Source organism: Gossypium hirsutum, chromosome D08, assembly GCF_007990345.1.
Source record: "Gossypium hirsutum isolate 1008001.06 chromosome D08, Gossypium_hirsutum_v2.1, whole genome shotgun sequence".
Lineage (NCBI taxonomy): Eukaryota > Viridiplantae > Streptophyta > Magnoliopsida > Malvales > Malvaceae > Gossypium > Gossypium hirsutum.
Genome location: NC_053444.1, coordinates 64,706,630 through 64,722,586, shown reverse-complemented (window position 1 = coordinate 64,722,586; position 15,957 = coordinate 64,706,630). Strand labels below are relative to the sequence as shown.

Below are 15,957 nucleotides of genomic sequence, written 5' to 3'. Positions count from 1 at the left end.
ACTCGACTCTTTAAACAACAAAATTTTTAAAATTGTATTAGTAATCAAATCGGTTAAATTATTAATTTATTAGTTTAATTAGTTTCAATCAATTTATAACTTAATTTAACTAATTCATATTGATTCTAAATAATTTTTTTTCCAAGACTGATAACTCAGCCGGTGTAGTTGACAGAACCACGGTTGGGGCTAAGATTATTAGGTGTCCATTATGATATAAAGGAAAGGAAAGCTTACAAGAAAAAATTTAATGTTAATAAATTCATTTCCCAGGCAGCAAATACTCCCACGCAGCACCAACTCCTAGGCCTTCCATCTTTAAGCCTTCACTGCTTAACCTTAAGCATATTTCCCTCTCTCTTTCATATTTCTCCTCACTTAAATTCCCAGAAAAAAAATCTATACTTTCTCTGCTTTCTTCTTTTTACTTTTGTTCTAATGGCTACAACCGAAGGAAAACCAGAAACCAAACAAGAATCTAAGTCAGCTGAACCCAAACAAGAATCTAATTCCAAAGATGTGGAAGAAATCCAAGAACCTGCTCTCAAGTACAAGGTAAATTTAAAGCTTGCTTCTTACTTTCCCTTTTTTGTTTTTGTGAAATTTTTAACTAGATTTTTCAGACCTTGTTTTTAACCATTAATCGTTGATTTTTCCTGTGTTATTCAGGCTTGGGTGCTGAAAGTTTCCATTCATTGTGAAGGTTGCAAAAGGAAAGTTGAAAAGATTCTAAGAAAAATCGATGGTAAAGTAAACATCCTCAACTATCTCATATCCTTTTAACATGCTTGTGTTATCTACCTGCACATATTTAGAAATTTCATGTTTCTGCAGTTTCTTAGTTTTTTTTTTTTTATCTTTCATGTCTGTTTTAGATCATTCAGCTAATCAGCATCTTGGTACTTGTGAGTTTTTCTCATCTGGGTTTTGTTCTTTATTTCAGTTTACATAAAATCATCGAAATATTCTCTCTTTTTTCTGGACATATTCTTTTATGGTAAAAATTTCTTTTTCTAGCTTTTTCTCTGTGTTCATCTTTTTCATTTATTCTGTAATTTGCAGGTGTTTACGAGGTTGATGCTGATTTGAAACAACAAAAAGTGACGGTAAAAGCCAATTTACACGTAAATGTCGATACTTTGATCAAGAAAATAGTAAAGAAAGGGAGACATGCAGAGTTATGGCCTGAAAAATCTGAGAAAAAAGGAAAATCAAAGAACAAAGACAAACAAGGTGGCCAACCAAACAGTGAAGAAGGTAACCATGGAGATGATAAAGATAAAGAAGCAGCGAAAACTGAAGACGGTGCTTCTAAAAGCGGTGAAAATGGTGGTGACGGCTGCAATGGTGGACAAGCCCCGGAACCGGAAAAGAAAGGGGGCGGTGGTGAAAGTGAAGGCAATGCTGCTACTGGTGGTGGTGGTGGTGGAAGTAAAAAGAATAAAAAGAAGGGGCAGAAAGGGAATGCTACTGTTAATTTCGATGAGGGTGAACAACACCACCACCACCACCCTACTGATGTTGGACCTCCACCTACAGGATCGCATTTCACTGGTTATGGACCTTATGGTCCTATTCCCATCACCACCCCCATGCCATCTCCAGCCAATCATAGCCCTCCACGGCATCACCACATGGATGAATACCCAACGTATTACCATGCACCACCACCGGTGTATGTTACTAGCTACAACACAGCTTATCCTGGTAGTTGCCATAGCGAATCGTATTACACCTCACCACGACCGTATTCATATATGTATATGCACCCGGGATACATGCCTGAACACCCCTCTTTCGACACTTATTCATCGTATTCGTCACAACCATCCGATTCATTCGAGGTTTTCAGCGATGAAAACCCGAATGCATGTTCGGTTATGTGACGAATGCTTTGGCATCATACGGAACGAAGCTTATACTACTTGTATAAGTGTATTGTGGGGATAAATTTTGCAAAGTATGTATAGGAAGAAACCTTGTAGTTTTAAAGTATGGGGGAAAATAGGCTAAAATGTATGTGCTTAGTTTTTTAAGTTACATTTGGCCTTGTAATGCTTAGTTGCCTTGTAGACCACTTGCCCTAATCTCACCTCACTAATTCCTTTCTTAAATGTAGGTTTTTGATTAAATGAATGCTTAGATAGTTAGTTGGAACAAAAAAAAATTACAATTGACATGATGGTCAGGATGTTCACCGCTCCAAGTGTGACTTGGATTCGAATTGTGCTAGTCACGTTGCTGTTAGGATTTTATCCTTGATTTTAGAATTTTTTTAGTTTTATGTTTGTAATATTTTGATTTTTATTCGACCTTAAATTTAAATTCATCTTTTTGAATCCAATGTATTATTTATGTTCGATTAATTTTGGAATAATGATTTATTTGACCTTTTAATTTTATAAAAAATGTATTTTTAACCTTTTATTTAATTTTCTATTTTTTAACCATTAAACTTACATTATTTGTCAAATTGTTCCAAAATGAGAGAAAAATATTAACTTTGTTGATGTGACATCCACGTGTATGCCACGTCAATAATTAATTAAATTTAAAAAATATAAAATTTCTCAAAAATTATTTAAAAGAAAAAAAATTTATAAAAATATAAAATGTATTTAATAATAAAAATAAAAATAATATTTTAGAATTTTTAAATTTTTTTCTAAAATTTGTAATTAATTGTTGTTGTGACATATACAGATAATCACATTAACAAATGTTAACGTCTATTTTCAGGGTATTATGACAAAAAAACGAAAAATTAAATAACTACTAATCTTTTTAAATTCAAATATTATTCTTCTTTAACAATATTATCCTTTTAACTTATTGCATTATTTCACTTAACTTTGAATTAAAAAAATCATTTTATCACCATTGCATTGAGCCCTTGAAAGTCTGTCATAATTTTACTTCTTTTCTCCACAGACGAAATTTGGTGGTGAATTTGATTGTTAAACCAATACGGAAAAGGTTAATCCACAAAGTTACAAGGTTCCTTGTTTTCTGTGCTACTCTCTTAATACAAAATTCATGATAAAGTGAATCAAACTATAATAATCTCTCAATCTCCTCTTTCTCCAAGTTTTAGATTTGTGTGAAAGCTTGTAGTACTTAGGGGCCATTCATATAGCCTCACCCCCAATTGCCATTTCTTTTTAAAATTAAGAAGTAAAGCTTAATCGATTGAGTTGGAAGGATATGATTTCGAATATGTTAAAGCGTACTATTTTTTTATTCATGGGTTAGGAAGAAACTATAAGTAATTTTAAACCTTATGTAAAAAGAAAAAAGCTTAAAGCTATAACTATTAACTCGAAAATTTAAATTCAAAAAAAATTTGCAAGAATGAACACTTGAAGCCATTAGCTGGAATTCTATATATATATATATATGTTGAATACAACAACTAAACTATACATTGATATTCATTTTTCCTTGTGAAAAAGCAAATTCTCCCTGGGCAGGGAAAATAGTCCATGCTTGTATCAGAGAAATGATGCATGTTCATTACATAGTCAGAAACATGAGTACTCCTTCTTATTTGACTTTGGTCAAACTGTTTTGACTTTACAGTTATATTATAATAGTGATGGAGACTTAATCTTTAGAAAGAGGAAGCCATTTCCACTTCAATCATATTACCATTATCTCCTCTTACCAAATGCTTAATTTTCTGCGATGTGTTTAGATGGAGGGTGAGGTGCGATGTGTTTAATTTACTTGTTGTCTTACGTTACAGTATTTAATTTTACATCATCATTATTTTTACATTAACTTTAAATAAATAAACCGTTTATCCAAACTCACCCTAAATTTTTTTATTTGGCTACTAGGAAAAATGACAGTTGATTGGACCCAAAATTAAGCATTTTTTCTTTTTGGGTATTATTCTTTCCTTTCCCAATCCTCAAAAGAATATGTAAACTTATCTTTTGTCATATCAAATAGTAATAATTATTGTGTAAGTAGTTTTAAAAATTTATTATATGTATTTTTTAAATATTTATTTTTAATATTTTATTATATTTTTATAAAATATTTGTAACTTATTGATTTTATTTGTGGAATTTAAAAATTTTATTAATAAGTTATCGAGTATCATTCCATAATTATAATAATTTTTTAGAAGTAAAAAAAAATCAAAATTTGTTATTAGTTCATGTATTATATGTATATATTTTTTAAATTGATCAATTTTAGTTTTGATTAAAACAATAACAAATGTATTCATTATGTCAAATTTTGCTATTAGTCTCGTAAGTTTCAAATTTAGTCTTTATTTTTCGATTTGGTCATTTTTAGTATATATAATTTTTGTATTCTAAAATTTTAGCCCTTACTTCAATGATAGTCATCAATTTTTTTTTTATAAATATGACGTGAAAATAGTAAACTAATATGATATTACACATTTGATAATATATTTATTGAATAAAATTTTGAAAAAGAAGAATATAAGTTAATGAATTTATAAAACGAAAATTTGACATTTGAAAAAAATATAAAAATAAAAAAATACCAGATTAAAATACAATAATAAAATCCTTAATTTATATAATAGCAGAATTTAAAAAAGAAATGGAAATCTAAAAACTTTGAGTGCCACTCTTTAAGAGATCCTTTATCGATATGTATAGAAAGATCACATTGAGTTGTTTATATTCTCTTGTCCACTAGAGAAGCTTTATTTTGACATTCTAAGCTTGATGATGGGCTAAGAGAATCTCATTTTTTGAATTTCTTTTTAGATAAAATAGATAAATATTTACGTCAAAAAATTATTACATGATTATATTAAACTTTGAAAACTAATTATAAGCTCCTTCAAAATTTCGTCAAAAACCTGAATATCAAGCCATCCTTACTAAAAAATCTACAACTTCATTTTCTTCTCTAGGAACATACCTTAACTGTCAATTTACAATATGCTCTAGATCTATATTATCTTATATTTTCATTTAAAAAAATTATTTACTTATCATTCATTACTCAAATTATTTATCTAATTATTTTTTCTCAAAAAATTATTTATATAATTTTACAATTTTAACTTGAATTAAATTAGATTTAGATAAAAATATTTTGTAATTTGGTTTGACACTAATCTTGCTCATATAATTAAATATATATAAATATTAAAATAAAAATTAATTTTAATAGAGCAAACAAAACCTTTTTTTTTTTTTGCATAATGATAAAGTTAGCCATTAATGTTTACATCTTTTTGTTAAATTGATCTCTTTTTTTAGTTCAAATTTAACTATTAATTTTTTTTTAAAAAAAGAGGCAAATAACTTTTTTTAACGGAAATGCTAGTTAAAACATTAATTTTTTAACAATGTTGGCATATCAATCCACACGTACTTTATATTGACATGGTACTACTTATTTTATATGTCACGTCAAAAAATAATTTAAAATTTATAAAAATAATAAAAAACGTAAAAAAAATTATAAAATAAAGTACTCATGAATTATCATGCATGTTGTTGTGTTTAAAAATTTAACGTTTTGGCTAAAAAAAATAATTCGATTAAAAGGTTGATGGTTAAATTTATCGTTTTTTAAAAGTTGAAAGTCAAATTTAGCTTAAAAAAAATAGGGGTTAAATTGACAAAAAGGGCTAAAAAAGAATAAGGATTATAGGTGAGATTTTCATTAAAAAAAGGAACCTAATTCCTTCCATATCCAATCTATCTTCATTGCCAAGCCTCTCAATTCTCACAATAAAATGATTCTTTAAAAATTAAATTTTAATTGAAGGCATAGTCAAAAGGAGTGAATGAATAATATGAAGGCATTAATGTGGTAATTTACAACAATTCCAGCATCAGCAGTGGGTGCATCATCATCTTCTAAAAGTGAGTATTCGGATTCCCCTTTCCTAAAAAAAAAATTCTGCATTTTCCCAAAATCTACTTTTAGTTCCTTCATTACTCATTCATTATAATGTAGAAGCAAGTAGAACAAGCAAGAATCACAATCATTTTATGTTTACGTAAATTATGGATGAAAATTGGATATCAAAATTAGCCCGGGGCAGGTTTGGATCGGGTCAATGTAAAAAATTTTGGCCCATTTTCTAGATTCGGATCTGACCCGAAAAATGAATCTAAAATTTTGTCTAGTCTCGACCTGACCTACTCATATTAATTTTTTTAGATAAAAATAAATTTAAAATATAATACATCAAATAGATTAAAAATATTAAAATAAATATTTTTTAAAAAAAATTAAAAATTCATATAAAAAAAGTCTCTATACTTAAATAACACTAACATAGTTGCAACTTAACAAGTAAATTACCTTTAAAATAGTAGCAAAATTAACAATAAAACAAAAATTATACAATATCCAAATAATAACAACAAAATAGTAATAATATAATAGTGAAATGGTAGCAAAACAACAACATAACCGTAACAAAACAACAACAAATTGCAACATATTTTTTTGTCAAATTCGGGTTGGGTTCAGGCCAAAAAAATATTGCTCGAGGCCTGATTCATTTAGAAAACATGTCATATATTTTTTTATCTAATTCTATTTTTCGGGTCTATATTTTTGCTCAAAGTCTTAAACCTTTCCATTTTTCAAGCGAGTAGTCCAACTCATGATCAGGTTATTATTAATCATGTTTCAAATTTTTAAATAATATTTTATAATATATTAATTCTTATAAAATTAAAAACATAAAAAATAATTATAAAAAGGGATATTTTAATCAATATATCAAGGCAGGATGAAAAGAGCTTACCTGAGCTCCGAAAATTTTAATACAGAAAAGCAATACGAAATAAACTTGTAAAGTTGGAGATTTTCTTTTATCGCTTTGTTTATGGAAAGTATTTTTCAAACTCAAACCTTAATTTCAAATAAAATAATAATAAATAAACAATTTTTTAAAATTAAATCCTGATTTTGAATAAAATTTTTAATTCAAATTAAAATGTACTTTTTAATGAAATTATCTTTTTTATCTCTCATTAAGGGTGGATTTGGATGAATGCTGAGGTGCGGTTCGGTGCGTTTAGCTTACTTTTTGTTTCACACTACGCATCGTTACAGTATCTAATCCCACCGCCATCGCTATTATTACACTAACCACAAATAAACATCCAAACCCACCCTAAATATTCTACTTTATAATATCACGTCTTCCAAAAACCACTTTTTAACAATAAAAATAAACACTATCCAAATTTTTTAAAACAATTTTTAAAATTTCTTTTTTCACTACCATTTTCAAAAGCATTTTTCACCACCAAAATAACAGTGGTGATGCTATGATTATGATGCCAAACACAATGATGGCAGCACCTTTGCCATATAGTCCAATAACAAATAAACCTTGCCTTAGGATTTGGAGCTACCAAAATTTTTGGCTGTAGCCTTGTGCGAAGGACTATATAGACAAAAGGAACTATTTTATTGGTTAAAAGCCAAGTTCATAATACAGATGAGTCGGATAACAGAGAAAAGGAGATGACATGGCAGCAAATTTGTTGGTAGCGTCCTAAATCAGGATGGACTAAAGTGAACACAGATGGTGCACGACAGCTTAAGAGAGGTTGTGAAGCAGCTGAAGGCTCTATCCGAGATGAGAATGACGTCTGACAATCTAGTTTTGCACGAAATATAAGGATCTATAATACTATTAGGCTGAATTATGGGGTATCTACCAATAAAGAATATGAATGCGAGGCGGGTGATACTGAAAAATGATAACTTAGCGGCTTTGGATCTTACCTGTACCAAGAGCGAGATAGATTTTGATATGTTGTATTACGGAGCATAAAAAGACTAGTTGCTTGTGATTGAAAAATTACGTAAAAATTTAGATAGTTTTGTAGTGCTTAAAATGATAGCAATTTAATTCTTGTTGTTCTATTTACATCCATATAAAAAAAATCAAAAATAAAAATAAAACTTTAATATATACACAGGTTGAAATACTACTATATTAATATTTAAAAAATAACTCAAGGAATTAAAAAATATATACGACATAATAATAAAATATATGAGTTGTAACAACTAAAAATATTTTCTTAAATATTTCTCCCAAAACTCAAAATTTGATAATAATAAAAACTAAAATCATTAAAAAATAAAAGCCCATTGAAACCAATAAATTTACAAGCAAACCCCGCAATTATTGAAGCGAAAACAAAGAAAGTATATAAACAAATGAATGGTCTATTTAGTGCATCAAAAAGGAGAGAGATTTAAGAGGAGATATGAGCAAAAATGAAGCAAATTCGATGGTTTTATTGAAGATAAAAGAAATTTTCTTTTTAAGAAAGAAATTATTTAGAAAATGAAAAAAAATAAAAATTCTTAAAAATACTTGAGAGATTTTTTTAAAAAAAATAAAAAAAATCATATTATGCTTTTCACATCTGTCATACTATTGATTGTCAGTGCTATATTATTGCAATCTAATGATGTTAAAAAAACATATCAAAATATGACGAATTTCAGTAAAAATTAATAGGTTATTGATAATTTCGCTATTTAATTGAGAATTGATTAAGAAGTGATACTGACTCAATCAAACACTTATACAACATAGATACTATTGGGGTTTCTAACGGGGCATGCCGAAGAGAATAAGTATAGTGACACTTTTTTCTTTTGGATCCTTCAAGATAGTGACATTTGAGGTCTCTATTTTTCATATTAGTGTGGCCCCAACTAAGGATCCTTTTGGGTGAGCGTTTATTTTTAGTTCAGTGCATTTAGTTTTCTTTTTTTTTTTGCCTCGCGTTTATTTTTACACAAATCACAGGTAAATGCACTGCCCATCAAAGAGGCCTAAGCGTGAAAACCAAAATTCATGGTCTTTATTATAATAATTAAATGTAAATGTAAATATTTAATCTAAATTAGGACTAAATAAATAATAATAATTAAACAATTTAATAGAGGAAAAATTGCAACAAGATTTGTGATTACCATGACCAAAAACAATAAAAGATACAAAGGAAATCTTGAGAAGATTAAACCAATTGATCATCATTGATGAACCTCCAATCTATGTGCGACGTCTACTGGAAACTGATGTTTATCACATAATATCTAATACAATCGACGAAAATTAGACCAATTTTGTTTTAGTTTAATATTTTTCTTCTACAAAAAGTAAAAGGAAAATAGATGTGATAAAAGTAATTAACAAAGGACTGGTTTCATTATTTTCATATGATACAACAATCCTTATTTATAGCCTAAATCCTACTACTTAGCTCAGCTAAAACTATTGGTAATTATTGTTTTTGGTGTAGAAAAACATTCTAAAACAGTGAGATTACAAAGGGATGTTCAAGGATAAAATTCCCCTTGTTCTATCATTTTCTAAAATATTTTGAATCTCCAAAGGTGGAATGTCAAAAAGGAACAAACATAACATCAACAAACATGTTAGTCATGTATTTCATGTAAATATCAATAAAAAGGATTAGCTCATCAAATATCGGGTTTCCAAGTATTTCAAGTAGATACAGATAATAATTTCATTTTGATTTCATATGTTCCCATGTCAGAATTTCACCCGTTGAATCGTTTGAAATCTCGATGGATACTTGGGTAGTACACCCGAATTGTACAATACTATAAATCCGTCAATTCATATTTGGGAGTGCTTTTACAAGCACATAAATAGAAAGCTCTCTCTCAAGCCTATACAACGGAATGTTCATGTGAGCATGTAACGGGAAACTTATCCGGGCTTAATAACGGGAAGCTCATAAGAGTCATATTCAAAATGCTCATGCGAGCATATAACGGGTAGCTCCGAAGAGCACTTAATCAGGAAGCACCACATAGCCATATAACGAGAGGTTCAAGCGAGCAATAACGAGAAGCTCACAAAGAGCCTGTAATCGAGAAGCTCACAAAGAGCCATATATGGGACGCTCATAAGAGCTGCGGTGTGCCCACATCACATGTAGGGTCACAACCGATCGAGATGCTCCGAAAAGCTATTAACAGGAAGCTTGCAAGAACAATATAACAGGAAGCTTGACAGGGCTTATAACTGGACGCTCTTTCAAGCTACGGTATGTCCGCAACATATGCAGGACCACTACCATTTCAAGAAACAAAACCCTGTATCCAATCAAATTTCATTCATTCAAACGAGATTTAACATTTATCGAGTATTTTCCCGATATGTGATCAAATTTCATATACATGGTCAATACACAATTCACATACAAATCATTCAAATCAATTCAAACATATAATTACACAATTAAGTTACACGAACTTACCTTGACAAATGTTCGTGAATCGTAATCTACTAATCCGATACTTTTTCCTTTCCTCGATCCAATTCCGTATTTTGTCTTTCCGGATCTATACGAGTAAATTTAACTTAATTTAATACAATTTATAATCAACTCAATCCATTTCACATCTTAGGCAAAATTACCATTTTTCCCTTATACTTTTAATTAATGACGATTTCATCCCTAGGCTCGGAAAAATGAAATTCATTCAATTTAGTCCTTATTCCAAGTCTAGCTGATTTTTACATATAACAATGACAGTCCATGAATTTTTCAAAAATCAAAATTTTTCAATGAATTTTATAACTTATCAATTTAGTCCCTAAATCATGTTTTCATCAAAATTCCCTTAACAAAATATGTTTATCTATCAACAACCTTTCATTTTCTACCATAAAACTTCATAATTCAACTACATTCATCCATGGGAAAATCCTAGAACTTTGATAACTTTGCAAATTAATCCCCAAAATAGCTTAATTAAGCTATTACGATCTTGAAAATATAAAAATTACTAAAATGGGACAAGAATTCATGCCTAATTAAGCCAAGAAAGCTTGTTTGAGCTCTTTTCTCTTACCTAGGGTTTCCATAAAAAAAATTGGGAAATATGTAGATAAATGATGATATTTTTGGTTATTTAATTATTTATCATCTTTTCATCTTTTTCTTTCCAATTTCATCCTTTTCTTTAATTAAATTTCCATGGATGAATCATCATCATTATCTACTAACTTCTCTTAATGGTCTATTTGCCATATAAGGACCCCAAACTTTGAATTCCATAGCTATTTGATACATATAGCTACTAGAACTCAACTTTTGCATTTCATGCAATTTGGTCCTTTTCATCTAATTAAGCATCAAATCGATAAAAATTTCTTAACGAAATTTGCATAAGATTTTCCTATCATAGACCATGAAATAATATGGAAATAATTTTCTTTTCAAACTTGGATTTGTGGTCTCAAAACCATTGTTTCGATTACACTAAAAACGAGTTGTTACATTTATAACAGATAAAAATTAAATCTATAGTAGTATATAATAGTACTACTATTATGATGTAAACATTAAAAATTGTTAAGGTGACTATATAACAAATTTTAACAAATAAATATGTATAAAATTATTAAATATTAAATTAAACATAATATAAATATAAATTTTTATTTTTTTAAATATGTTCGGGCCTAAAAGGGGCTTGGGTTAACCATTTATAAATATAGATAGGCTCGACTTGAATTTAGTCCAGACCAACCCATGAACATCTTTAGTATCGAGCTAGCAGAGGAACCAATTGGACATATATAATTACGACTTAAATATTTTATAATTAAGTTCTGACTCTTCATTTATTAATTACAACATTATTTAGTAATTGAATCATTCCACTGAAGTACCACAACTAAACTCTCCATATTATATACAATTATAAAAGCTACTTATCAAGTGTTTGTTCAATACCCTTGTCAAATGTGTGCTATCCTCATAGGATATTCTTACTTTTTTTTGGGTTGAATTCGTTCATCCAATCTGTTTTATCTCATGACAACCATTACATATTCTTTTATGAAAAAGTTAATTACTAACAATTAGTAATAAAGTCATTCGTCCTTGGCAATAACCCATGGCCACGTATTTTTCATCTATCATGTAATATGCCAATGAGATAATATCATTTATCCTTTATTAGGGTATGAATTCCACCATTGCAGGTGAAGTTATGCCATGCAAAAGTCATATATCCAATGTACTAGCTTTTGGCTCTATTACTGATTGGACTCAGACTTTCAGTATATTAAAGTATACGAGTCACATACACATAATCCATCACCTACTCAAAATTGAGGTAAGTCATACTATGAACGTTATAAGCAAATAAATCGATATACAGATTAAGGATTTATTCTATTTGGGTCCTATTTGATGTACTGTCAATCCAGACAATCGCATCTATATATTTATCTTTTAGGAGTCATCTTTTACAATACCTAAGACAATGTATTTCCTTAATCAGACTTGATGGATAACATAATAGTTTTTTAATCAATTTGTTCAATTCTGAATAAACTATGAACCGTTTAGATTACCTACTAATATAAATTGTCTTTTCATATCGTGATCCAACCTCATGATACAAGTTAATATTAATTAGACGTTAGGTAATCAGTGAGTCAATTTTTTTCATTTTGTTTTGCGTGCAAAAACGATTGAGGACAAATAAAAATGATATTAACATGATTAATGAAATTTTATTAAACTAATTTGTTCGAAAATTTACAAATACATTACGACGAAACACTAAAGACATTAGATCCCAACATATAAATGATGTATACTTTGGTTCTTCTGTCCTTAAACTAAGTTCCATAGCAAGCTTTTTTTTTTTCTGTATTTGATCTTTATTGTTTGCATATATCTCTTATATAACTAACATAGAGTTAAAAAATGGTCAATGACGTAAACTGATTATGCCAACACCCTAAGTTTACATATATCTTATAGCAAACATCTATTTTTCATTAGGAAATAGATTATGAAAAAAAAACCACAAATACACAAAGAAGCCCATGGGCTTGAAATGGGCCAGAGAAACCCAACCATAGCCTGTAGAACACCATTGTTGCCATCATTGGGGAGAGCGCCAAGGAACGTCGGAGTAGCTGAAGGCAAAGGCAACAGATGTACTTCTCGTTAGCATGTAACACCTTTGGAGAGAGACCATGCTGTGACAACCCCAAAAAAAACCACCATCAATCTCTAAGGAGCAGAACGGAACCGACGATGAAGGAAGAACCCGTAGCCATCAAAGCGGCTTCAACCACCAGTCGAATAGGCTAGTGCGTCGAATCCTGAGCTCCGTCGAGCTCCAATCAACAGAGAACCAAAGAGATAGCAATCCAAACAAACAAACAGAGGGGTAGGGTGGCCAATCTTGATGTTCCGAGTGGAAGAGGAAAGGAACCCTTGCAAGGTGGTCGAAGAAAGAGAGGAGGCAAGTTTCAGGCATTATTCAGCCGGAAGCAAAAGGAAGAAATGAAAAAGCAAAGAGAAAGCCGAATGACGATCTGCTTCAGGTCGATCACACCGACGACCTCAAGGGATACAACACAAGGGTTTCTAAAAGGAGAAAGAGAGGCATAAAAGCTGATTAGAGAGGATTTATCATTTTTAATTTGAGTTTAGTTTTACTAATATTACATACCCAACAGAAGTAAATCTAAAAATATGACTTAAGCAACAAATCTATGCATATTTTTTTACTTTTAATTTTCATATATAATTATTCAATACTTAAAATATACATATATATTTATAATAAAAATGTAAAGCACTCAGTTCTAGAGTGATCTTTTTTTTCTTTTTATATATTTAAATTTAAATTTTTTATTTTTTATTTTTAAAATTTTAGTCTATTTATCTTTTAAATTTAGAAATTTAAATTCAATTGCTAGCATAATAAAAATTATTTTATTAAATTTATTTACATGAAATTTTAAAGTCTTAAAAAAAACTCACTTAAGATCTGAATTTAATAAAAATATTGTAACAATATAAATGATAAAAAAATATATTTAAATTTATTAAAAACAAAAATAAAAATACGAAACGCATAGAAATTTGTACCATAGGTATGTAAAGACGATGGGTGGGATGGGCTTCTCACGTACTCCCAAATGAAGAAGCATTAAATGGAATTGAAGTTAAAAAGCAATGGATGAAATTGGTATTTGCGGATATTGATTCTAGAATCTTAGAAATGCATGATCCCTGAACATGCCAGGATGTCATGGACCCCATCCTTCATAATCTATACATCGGAAAGTTGACAGAATCAAGATGGTGACAACTGGTGTTGTTTTCTCAACTTGTCAAATCTTTACAATTTAAGCCCAATTATAAGGATTTAATTTTGTTTGGAGATGAAAATGCCTAGAGTGTTGAAATTTCTATTAATATCGAATTACTCGATCTAATCAATTTAATTCGATTAATAGGTCGATTAATGATTTTTTAGAAAGTTTGGTTATCGGGTAATTCGATTTAAAATCGGATAATTAACTGAATTAACCGAACTGAATAATTAATAATACAAATTATATGTAGTTTTAATTCGATTAATTTGGTCAAATGAACAATATCATTTTTTATATGTTTTATACTTATTTTAACCAAAAAAAATTATAAATTTCAATTAATTCGGTTAACCGACCGAATTAACCGAAATATTTTGGTTCGGTTAATTTTTTTTGAAAAAATTTCGATTCGATTAAACGAACGATTAACCGTTTGAACACCCCTAAAAATGCCTTCACGGGCCAAACGAACTAAATTTAATTGTTAAATGTTTTTTCTTTTTAAGGATAAAATCTTCGGTATTTAATAATTCGATTGTGTATAGAGTCAAAATCTTAAATTACATTAAATTTGTTTCCACTTGACACAAGCATTGGTTATACTAATATACAATAACCCGAAATTTTGTCATTAAACTCGAAATGGTTGCACTAAAACATATTAATATAAATATAAATTTTTAGGTTAAATTAATAAAAAAAACACTAGATTTAAAAAATTTTGAGAGAATAGGCCGATTTTTGTGATATTTATCGAAAGAAGTCGATTTTGGAGAGATGGACGCATTTTCAATTGACTGTGCAGGAAAACGTGCCGAGCAGGACTCGTTTTCCCTACCTAGTTAGAAGCCTCGATACCCTGCTGGATGCGTCTTTATCTTCTATCTCCAAAATTAGTCTATTCCAATAAATACCACATAAATTAGCCTACTCTCTTAATTTTTTTAAAAATTCGTACTTTTTACTAATTTAACCCAATTTTCAAGGGTGGAGTTTTTGGTTAAATAAAAAAAACTACACTTTTGACTCTTCTAAAAAATTAATAATTTAAATTATGCCTTTTACCCTAAAATCTTTTCTTTAATCATAGTTGTCGTCATCTGTTTTATAGTCCTCCAGTAATCTTATTTGAACTAAAAATATGATAAAAAAATAATTACATGATTCAAACCCATATTAGTTTTGAAACACAAAAAAGTTTAGGTTTAATTCCAAAAGTTTTATAATTTTAAGGACTTAAAAAAAATATTGAACTTCTGCCCTTTCTTATCAAATGCGTATAGTAGAATATTGAATATTTTTGGATAAGAATAGCATAGGCTTCTTCCAATTGTCATCTTTGATGACAAATAAGATGAGAAAATGATAAAAATGTGAAAAAGGGAAGATTCCCCACAATTAAATTTAAAACTAGGGAAAATACTTTATTCCAATTCAACTCAGATTGGCAACCAATCAACAAGAAGCATTTTATTTTGAGAAAAGCCAGCTGGCTTAGAAAGAGTAAAAGCTTTTGGGACGCGCAAACACCGTCTTGGTGATCTGTGTTAGGGCCCCACGTTTTTAACGGCTACCTGCCCCCTCGACGACGTTTCAATTTATATTTTTTATATTTACTCACTCTTTTTTATATTTATTACGTCATACAAAAAACATAAATTTATTGTAGCCGTTATGAATTCCATCGTTTGCTTTGGCGCGTAGGAGTTAAATAGCTGTTGGTCTCCCGTGTGCGTATAATAAATCCTTTTTATTATAGGACATTAAATAATTTTATTATAGATTCTGATTATATTTTT

General features: G+C 29.3%; 1 protein-coding gene and 1 long non-coding RNA gene across 3 annotated transcripts; one reads left to right on the top strand and one right to left on the bottom strand.

The window, feature by feature from the left end:
* The first annotated feature begins 243 nt into the window (after positions 1–243).
* Positions 244–2,329, top strand: LOC107899089 (heavy metal-associated isoprenylated plant protein 36). Of its 2 annotated transcripts, XM_016824698.2 has the most exons (4): positions 244–555; positions 670–745; positions 876–905; positions 1,063–2,329. In XM_016824698.2, exons 1-4 carry the CDS (start codon positions 439–441, stop codon positions 1,884–1,886), a joined length of 1,047 nt encoding a protein of 348 aa, XP_016680187.1. In that variant the 5' UTR covers positions 244–438; the 3' UTR covers positions 1,887–2,329. The 2 variants fall into 2 exon arrangements, with proteins under 2 accessions (XP_016680187.1, XP_016680189.1); XM_016824700.2 differs by lacking the exon at positions 876–905.
* A 10,199-nt stretch (positions 2,330–12,528) lies between these two features.
* On the bottom strand, positions 12,529–14,066 carry LOC107899088 (uncharacterized). Its single transcript, XR_001684570.2, has 2 exons — positions 13,929–14,066; positions 12,529–13,421 (listed from the first exon to the last, which is right to left on the bottom strand). It is a non-coding gene; the product is annotated as an uncharacterized lncRNA (long non-coding RNA).
* Between the last annotated feature and the right edge of the window lie 1,891 nt (positions 14,067–15,957).

Coding starts and splice junctions, on each gene's coding strand:
- LOC107899089 (XM_016824698.2), top strand. CDS start 439: ATGGCTACAACCGAAGGAAAACCAGAAACCAAACAAGAATCTAAGTCA. Junction 556..669: donor AACCTGCTCTCAAGTACAAG/GTAAATTTAAAG, acceptor TGTGTTATTCAG/GCTTGGGTGCTGAAAGTTTC. Junction 746..875: donor GATTCTAAGAAAAATCGATG/GTAAAGTAAACA, acceptor TGTCTGTTTTAG/ATCATTCAGCTAATCAGCAT.